Source organism: Malus sylvestris, chromosome 2 (genome assembly GCF_916048215.2).
Source record: "Malus sylvestris chromosome 2, drMalSylv7.2, whole genome shotgun sequence".
NCBI lineage: Eukaryota > Viridiplantae > Streptophyta > Magnoliopsida > Rosales > Rosaceae > Malus > Malus sylvestris.
The window spans coordinates 12446086-12455586 of NC_062261.1; the positions used below are offsets into that span (position 1 = coordinate 12446086).

A 9501-nucleotide genomic window follows, 5' to 3' on the forward strand; every position below is an offset into this window, starting at 1 on the left:
GTACCAATATGCACAAGGTAAACATCGCCTTAGAAATGTCTAAGATGAAACTTAACAGAAGTCGAACATGAGATTTGTTTCATGTTGAAGCTTGTAAAGCCGGATATGAGTATCTAGGTGGGTGCCTAGAAGGCGACTAGGCTAGAAGACTCAGAGGCGACTAGGCTAGAAGACTCAGGTTAGGCGCTTGTGTAGCAACTAGACTAAGATCCGTATGGTGTATGTCCAATGGACATGTGACACATTCATTGAAATGAGGATACACCATAGCATACAAATCATATTATATGTGTTATAACCGACTGATAGTGGGAGTGATGAATTGATCCTTGCTTCAATCACTGTGTGAACCACAAGGAATCTATACGATTCCACCCTTATACCCTTTGAACTAAAGTCTATGTTAGAAATATGAGGTTTAATGATCGCTACTTTAGCACGTTTATCTAAGACGATCAAGTTATAGCTATTGTCCCAAAAGGCGTGTCTAGGCAAGCAGTTAAATCTAATTAGACTGACATGAGAGCTTAAGGAAGACAGTTAGAAGAAAACACCATGTCATGTGATTCATTATCTGCACGGCATCTTTTGATATTTGTTATCAAACATAAGACATGGATACATGATACTTGTGAGACATAACAATTTTTTTTTATTTCATAATGAGGGATAAAGAATGTCAAGTCTGGTGTGCGACGAACAGTCTAGGGCATAAAGTGATGAACTTCCGAATGATGCACTGTTGTTAGTTTAGTGATAGCTTAATGGCAGTGCTCCTGGTTATGTATGTTCTTTCTCGTGAGGTCACACGTCCCGTTTCCTGTATGAGGAGATAGACTAGAATGGATGTGAACTAAGTGTGTTGATTGAGACTATGCCACACCCTATGTGTGTGAGTGGGAAATGTAGGATTTATCTTATGGGATAAATACATATCAAAGGATATTCCACCCACATGAGGATATTAATCTACTAATTATCTATGTGATAATTAGATGAAAATCAAGAGATATTCATATTAGAATATACTTGGGATTTTCATGGGCTTTTCAGTCTTTGTACACTCTTCCCAACCACTATATTATGAGGCTTTGGGGAAGAGAGAAAACACAAGAAACACAAGTTTTTCCACAGTTCAAATATTCTAGTTAGGTCTTTAGAGCTATCACTTTCGGCTCTAGGTCTTAGGAGGCGAAAACCAAGGGGCAACTCGACATACCGTAGCCAACTCGACAATCTGCGAGGTTCTAGACGTGCACGGAGGGTTAGAGTAGTTGTTTGTGTTTGTAGGAGCGTGTTGAGATTCAAGCTTCCGCATAAAAGGTGCACACGTCATTTCAAATTTATTTATAGTCTTCCAACATCATCATTTGAAGATCACTCCAACCAAATATCATTCAAATCGAAAAATCATTGACACATCCAAACGTACCAAATAAATGAATGGTTCATCATGAATGTGTTACTTGGTACCTACACCGTTAATTTGTCCTATACATTTCAATGACTAAATGATATCCGATCAAATGATATTTTGTAGATTTGAACTTCAAATGAAGATAAAAAATTAAACGGTTCCGATTATAAAATCTGTAGCATGGGTATACATTATTTGCATGGAGGGAATAAGCTCATTCCTTCAAGTAAGGAATGTAAGTACTATCCAAAATAAATAAATAAATAAAACTTAATGTAAACAATTACAGCAACATCTGTATACCCACTCCCTAATCCAAATACCAGCTAGTTAACAGCATCTATATATGGGGGTCTTGGGTGCCAAATCCATTAGCAATAATAATGTAGTAAATATTACCAAACAGCCGTTGGAGCTGGTTCAACAACTTCATGTTCCTTTGTTTACGTACTACAACTTTGTGTGTACCTCTCTTGGCTGGGACTTAACGTTGTTTTCAATCAGTTGTCAAATTACAAATAAAAATATGGTTCAAAGACAGATAATCTGCTTAATGGACAAAGCTGTATTCTTTGACCGTTGGAGTGAAGTCGGTGCCAAAGCACTAGTGCATGCCAGAAAACTACACATTAATTAATCATCGCTAATACAAAATTAAGAAACTGTTTCACTGAGGTAAGATAATATTTATATCAGGTATGGATGGGAATGGTGTAATTTGCATGACGAGTATCGACATCGCCGTACGTGTAAAACAGACGGGCTTATGCAATTTGTATGATCAGATTTAACTTGGTTGACAATTGTGGGCGCATACTGTTTAGGAAATACAAGTGGAAATTATAATCTGATTCAACCAATTTTAATCATATTGCTTGTTAAACACTACAAAACATGAGGGATAATGTTTCTTTTTTCGGTGTTTCAGTTGATATGGCCAGAAAGTATGGAGGCGAGCTGAGCAAAGCCGAATATCATAGTGCTTTAAGTTTTGTTTATTTGAATTTTATCGAGCTTTGACTTTAGCTTGGTTTATTTCTTTAACGACTCCAACTTGATACAAGTTCGAGCTAATCTACTTATATAATGGGATGAGATTTTTTATACATATAATTAAATACGTACACTCCACTCTTTTTCGGTGTTTCAATTGATATGGCCAAAAATAATAGACGAGCTGAGCAAAGCCGAATATCGTAGTGTTAAAGTTTTGTTTATTTGAATTTTATCGTGCTTTGATTTAGCTTGGGCTTGGTTTATTTCTTTAACGAGTCCAGCTTGACACAAGTTGAAGCTAATCCACTTATATAAGGATGAGTTTTTTATTAGCACTTCACATTTAATTAAAGACACTCCACTCTTTTTCGGTGTTCAATTGATATGGCCAAAAAGAATAGACAGAGCTAAGCAAAGCCGAATATCATAATGTTTAAGTTGTTTATTTGAATTTTATCGAGCTTTGACTTAGCTTGGTTTATTTATTTAACGAGTCCAGCTTGATACAAGTTCAAGCTAATCCACTTATATGATGGGGTGAGTTTTTTAGTTAGCAGCCCACATATAATTAGAATACTCCACATAAAAATTAATTATTCAATAATTATATACCCTAATATGAAATTACCATTTAGGTACATAAGATTTTTTTTTTTAAAGAAAAATATTTTTCTAAATACATCCCAAATTATTTTCGACGTTTATTCTAAGATTCTTCTTCCCCATTGTAGAACAAAACTCGGTGACACAAACTACAAAAAAGGATCATAAAACTATACAAAGCTCGTAAGGATAGTAAACCTATCCTAATCCCTAAGAGGAAATAAAATTCGATTCAAAGAGGACAATTTAACTTGAGACCTCTTTCAACATTTCAAGTGAAAATACAACTAGATGGGTAGCTAGTTGGTCAAAACCTGTAGAATTTAGAGAATTTGACAATTGTGTTGATCTCACATTTACTGACTTCTAAAATTGAATTTAAACAGCATTTAAGACCCCCTCCTCGTTTTAGTGGTGTGGTTTATGTGATAGCCGTATAGAGGTTCAAAAATTATTTGTGTTTTGTGCTAATTACCTTCATATCAAGAAATTGGTTACTAGAACATATATACTCATCTGGCACCCTCGTAATTGGTTGTTTGTGGTAATGAAACTATATCGGTTCAATCAAAAAATGACCCCCCCTTTATTATCACAATAATTTTGGGCCAGTGTTGTTTAGCCCATAAGAGTCAAGCCCAAGGCCCAGCCCAATACTAACTCGAATTCGATTACCTACTCTTCCATGACCCGAAAGTTGCACAACCAGCATCGTCTTCTTCGATTAGGTTTAAAGCCTTAAACCATAAACCCTAGACGCGCCTGAAATTCTCCCGACACAAAAAGGGGTTGGAATCCGATGTCGAACGGAGAAGATTACGACTCGGACGCGCCGGAGGAGCTCACGGCCGAGCAGGTAATCTAAATGTTTGGGGAAAATTGAAAGTTTATGTTTTTATTTCCGACCATAAAGTTCTGAACTTTGTTCGTACGTTGTTAATGGTTACAGGGAGTACAACAAGACCAAGAACTTAACAAGCTCCAGAAAGAGCACAAAGCCAGGTGGGTTCACCTTGCTCTATTTGCTAAACAATGTTTTGATTTTTTAAGGTTTCGGTTTGTTGCTTTATAATTGTTGGAAATTAAATTCATTGGATTGAGCTGGACTGTGTTCTTATGAAAATGATAAACTTGTGCTGCGTGGCTTGATTTGAAGAGACGAAAAGCCCGAAAAATTCAGGAAACTCGGAAATTCAGAATTCTGTTTGGGGTTCTTTGTAGTGTTCTCTCAATTCGCACTAGTCAGAGCACATACGAAATTATGTTTCTTTTTCTTATGCTTCTTGACAAAGTGATAGGCTTGAAATCGTGTTATTAAATGGAATAGATAAATGAATCCGCGGGATCACATCGAAGTTCTGTGGTTGAATTCCTATCTGATAGTTTTTTTTCCCGTGTTTATATGTTTCTAAGGGTGGAAGAAGTTTGATGCTTTGTGTTGTCTGATATATTACCTGGCAATGTACTGAAAAAAATGCTTTCTGCAATATCGAATGATGAATGTATTTATATGTGATCAACTGCGACCAACTGCAGTAACCTCGTGGAGTAATTGAGGAGTTTTTCGAATGTTGGTGCAACCCTGAAAATGTTCTATCACATATGTTATGTAGACAAGTTTTATACCTGTGATGAGTAATAAAAAGTTTAGTCAATAAGTGTTACTGGTCGTTGATTTTCTTTCTTTTTCTCTGTTTTTTGGGTCGAAGCACCCATTTGTGAAACATTTGTAGATAAAAACTTGGTGTAGATTACGGTATCCACATTTTGCATTACTTGCCTAAAAAATAAATTTTAACAGAAAATGATATTACTGTATATAGGGTGGTTCGTGAAGCAAAAGAACGTCGTAGACAATGGGCCCAAAAGAAAACACCCAAGAAAACACCAAAGCCGTCTGTAAGTGTTCAAGATGCCTCTGAACCTGAAGCAAACCAAGAATCTTTGGGTAATGGAGGGATGCTTCCAAGCAACATCGTTGAGCTGCTTGCAGCTCGTGAGAAGTATGACCCCTCTCTCTCTCTGCCTCGCTTTCTCTCTTCTCTTTGTATGTAGATGCTGATCTTTAGTTACGAGATTGTAACCAAATGACCACATTCCATGTGCAGGCAAAAGTTCCTCTCGGACTCTGAGGATGAGAAGACCGACTCAAAGTCCGCTAAGAAGAAGAAAAAGCTAAAAAGCTCAGGGTGAGTGACCTCTTCTATAACGACAGCGAAAGATTACGTTTAATGCCACTCCATTATGAATGAAATGCGATCTTTCTTATAAGCGAAAATGTGAATTGCAGGGTGGATACTATCATATTGAAGGAGACACCTGCCCCTCAATGCTTACAGAATTCCTTAGCGTTCTTGGAGAAAAGGAGAATGCAGGTACCTAGATCATCTGCAGTGTTGAACAACTCCAACCAAGCATTACGCCTCCTCTCTTCTTCGGGCTTGTTAAGTAAAAAGTGACAAACTAAAATGTCAGCATTTTTTCCCCATGATGTATGCCATTATATTGTATGTGTTAAGCTGCTATGCATCGTAACTGGCCCCCCGGCGAGGACATGCCTACGAATTATGAACAAATGGGGAGGGATCCATTCCCACGGGATTTAACCGTCGAACTTATAGATTCTGCAGTTGTGTTGTATTACACATTGTTCTTCATCATATTTAACATATATTTTCTTTCATTTTTGTTTCATTGATAAAAGAATGCGTTTTTTTTTTCTCTTCGTGGCCCGGACCTTCTTTTATCTTTTGAAAAATTTGTCCATTAATTTAATAATTTTAAAAGAAATCTAAAGTTCGAATCTCATCACCCTACTTAAAAAATAAAAATAAAAAAGGTAAAAATAGCCATGGTATGAGCAGTGTTTTAATACTTTATGATCCTATGAACCAGTTTGGTTCTCTTTTTAGAATAGAGAGATGTTACTAGCATTTTAAAAAATTATTGTACTCTTTCATTTTTTGTAAGTGCATTTTTTTTTTAAATGCAAAAAATTTGAGCGCACGATAATTGTTTTGGAGTGCCAACAACAGCATCCGAAGAGTATATGATTAAATGTTGGGAAATACTATTGGAGGCATTATTATATCTTACCTACTTTTCAAAATGCTAAATTACTCTAAATTAATAGGAGTAGCTCTAACTAACTTTGCTAAATTCACATATAAAAATTCGAACTTGAATAGAAAAGACGAGCACACTAATCTAACCAATTTTTATTTTGCTAAAAACGTATCCCCGTTATCTAATTATCGTGTCCATATAACTGGTTGCAAAGTGGAAGCAAAAAGCTTTTGTCCTATTTACCAAAAACAAAATAAAAAGTAAAATCTTTTTGCCCCACTTTTCGCTCATCAGATTAGACAATTTGTTTTTAGAGTGTTTTAATGAAAAATTTTCAGTACTGTTTATTTTAACGAAAAATTATATTTTTACACTAAAAAATCAAATTTAGTACTATTCACTTTACTCTTTATTTTGTCCTTATCGTTTAAGCTCAAAAATTTCAAACCTTCTCATTAGTTATCATTTGTTTTTATGCCCTGGATTTTTGCACAAAGTAAAAACACCATTCAAGTCCCCATGGAGTCACTCAGTGATCTGTTTCCTTTCTCGACATCATATCAAAACATGTGTAAACCTTTGATCATAGAATTGAAATTTTGAGATGGGTTGAAAGCATTAGAAAAGCTACATGCAATAGATTATGATAAAAGCTGCTTAATACAGAAGTGCTTCTCATCTACTACATAATAATAGAAGTACAAAATCAATAGATTTAATGTTACTAAGCCTAAGGGGAGGAGAAAGAGTCCTCCTGGTGCAGCCATGTCTCATGGTGGATGTTAGAAGTAGGAGTCCTAGGACTAGTACCAGGTTCTGGAGAGCTCCTGCTGCTTCCCATGAAAGCTTGAAAAGCACTTTTAACCTTGCTCACGTGCTTATGGTGGCGAATGCGTCTGAGAACAACATCTCTGTCCAAGGAAGCTGCAGTGGGTGATTTCAAGTAGACGTGGCTTGTGATGGAGCTCTGTGACTCAGGAGAAACTTCATGGCCATCTTTGATCTTACCAGAAGCAGCTTCTGCGAAAGTTGATGGCTGTTGCTGTTGAGCCTTGGAAATCATGAAAGCCATGAGAGGAGAGAAAAAAAGGGTTTTGTGAAAGATGTAGGAATTGAAGGCTTCTAGCTTCTGGCTTATGGGGCTTTGTTTTATAGGACAGTGGTATCGGTGGTTTTTGGAGTTACTGTATTAGTGCAGTTTTGTTGTTTTGTTCTAGCTAGGAAGTGGTTTTTCGGGTTTCAAGGTTCTTTGCTGCCTGTGGTTTCCTTTGTTTTAAAAGGATAAACTACGGTTTAATCCCCTAAATTATTATCCTAGTTGAAAATGACTCTGAATTATTTTTTTGATAAATTAATCTCTTGAACTATTTAAAATAAGCCAATTAACCCTTTGTCATTAGATTTCATCTACTATTACGTCAAATTCAACGGCAAATTAATCTTTTTATCAACAATTTTTACTTGTCAGTTATAATTGCCAATAAAATAATGATACGTGGATACGGAATAATTAAAATACTTATAACATAATAAGAAACATAAAGAAACCAAACGTTTGAATAACAAACCATTTCATATTGTCATTACACATTATTATACATTATTATGTGCCCACATGTTATAATTTATTGGTAGTTATAAGTGACATATAAAAATTGATGATGAAAAGACTAATTTTCCCTTGAATTTGACAGAATTGTGGACTAAATCTAATGACAAAGGGTTAATTAGCTTATTTCAAATAATTCAGAGGGTTAATTTACTAAAAAAAATAATTTAGGATATCAGTTTCAACTGAACTAATAATTCAGAAAGTCAAACTGTAATTTACCCCTTTTTTTAATGCCATGGACATTTGACCCAATGGTCGACGATTGTGTGATTGCTTGGTGTAATTTCAGTTGCTTTATTGTTTTTATTTTCTTCATTTTTTGCATTATTTTACAAAAGGTGGAGTGTTATTGTTTAAAGTGAATTGATGCAATAGTGGTATCTCATTAATTTTGAACACTGATGGAGTGATGGTAGTAGATTAGACCATTTTGTTTCCGTCACGTCAAAAGACGACGTCTAAAAAAAAACTGCACTTTCCACATTAGTAAAGGTGAGTGTTTTGCTTTTAAACCACGATGAGAGCTCGAATCTTTTTAACTTTCTAATCTAATAACTTAATTTTTTTTTACCAAAAAAAATACATAAATAAGATTTTTGAAGTCCGAATCATCTAGTTGGCTCTTTAATCTAATAACTCTATTTTTTTACTAAAAAAAAAGTACATAAATAAGATTTTTGAAGTCTGAAAAACAATTATCTAAGACTTCAATTATTGTCAATGATTAAAGTTTGGGAAATGAGTACGAATTTTAGGAAAGATGTTTATGTTTTGGCCTTTATCTATAAATTGACATTATGTGGGCGAAAGTTATATGACCTAATTACTATTAAAAGTAATTTATTTTCCTTTATCTGTTTCTTGTTGTAAAAATAACACGGAGTTTGTTTCTGCAGCCATCAGCCATCAGCCATGTCGGCTGATTTTGTCAGACACCTGACGACTGATTTCTAATCAGGTTGGCCGGCCCCACAGCGTTATCCTTCTTTTTTGTCATTTATTTTTTACATTTATTTACAAATTAAAAAAAATCCTTAATTATTTTAATTTACTAGAAGAAAATGTGGACTCAAGTTTAAGATAATGAACAACACTGTCAGAATTAACTAGCTTAACTCACAATACGTTATCTCAAAAAAAAAAAAACCTATAGGTTCTAAATCAAGAAATTTCAATCTAAACACAAGAAAAAAAATAAAATAAAATAAAAGTGTTGACGCTACAGGAGTACAATGAATGTGCAGAAATCTGTCCCTATAATTGCAGAGTTAATTATTGCGTTGAGTATATCGTGATTGTAAATATAGGGTTTTGTAAAAGGGTTGCATTATCCTTTTTAACTTAAGAAATAATAAAAGAGATTCTCTTCATTGGTACTTTGTCACTTTATAATTTAACGTTAATTATCGTATCAATATTATAAAGTATTATGCTAAAAATATAGGGAGTATTTTTGCACATCATCATTTATTGTGATGTATGCTCACCATCTTATTTATCACCATTATATAAGTTTGAATTTCGAGATTCGTGTAGTAGATATGCACAAATCTCAAAATTCAAACTCATGTAACGGTGATAAATAAAGTAGTGAGTCTACACCACATTAAATGATGGTGAATAAAAATGCATTCAAAAATATAAAGTGTTAAGATAATCTATAGAGTCCATCGAGAGTTCCACTTTTAGAATAATACCTTTAGCATTTCTCTTTTAATTTTCTATCTCATCCACATCTCAAAACAAATATCTGCACGCTGATTTGGAGCTTCCTCAAAGATGTCCCTACGATGGCGGGCAACACGAA

The 9501-nt window shown here is 34.7% G+C and overlaps 1 protein-coding gene across 1 annotated transcript; it reads left to right on the forward strand.

Moving 5' to 3' along the window:
- Nucleotides 1–3706: 3706 nt before the first annotated feature.
- Nucleotides 3707–5699, forward strand: LOC126583162 (uncharacterized). Its single transcript, XM_050247472.1, has 5 exons — nt 3707–3872; nt 3966–4018; nt 4840–5019; nt 5125–5205; nt 5307–5699. The coding sequence occupies exons 1-5, from the start codon at nt 3816–3818 to the stop codon at nt 5473–5475; spliced, it is 540 nt and encodes a 179-aa protein (XP_050103429.1). The 5' UTR covers nt 3707–3815; the 3' UTR covers nt 5476–5699.
- Nucleotides 5700–9501: the final 3802 nt, after the last annotated feature.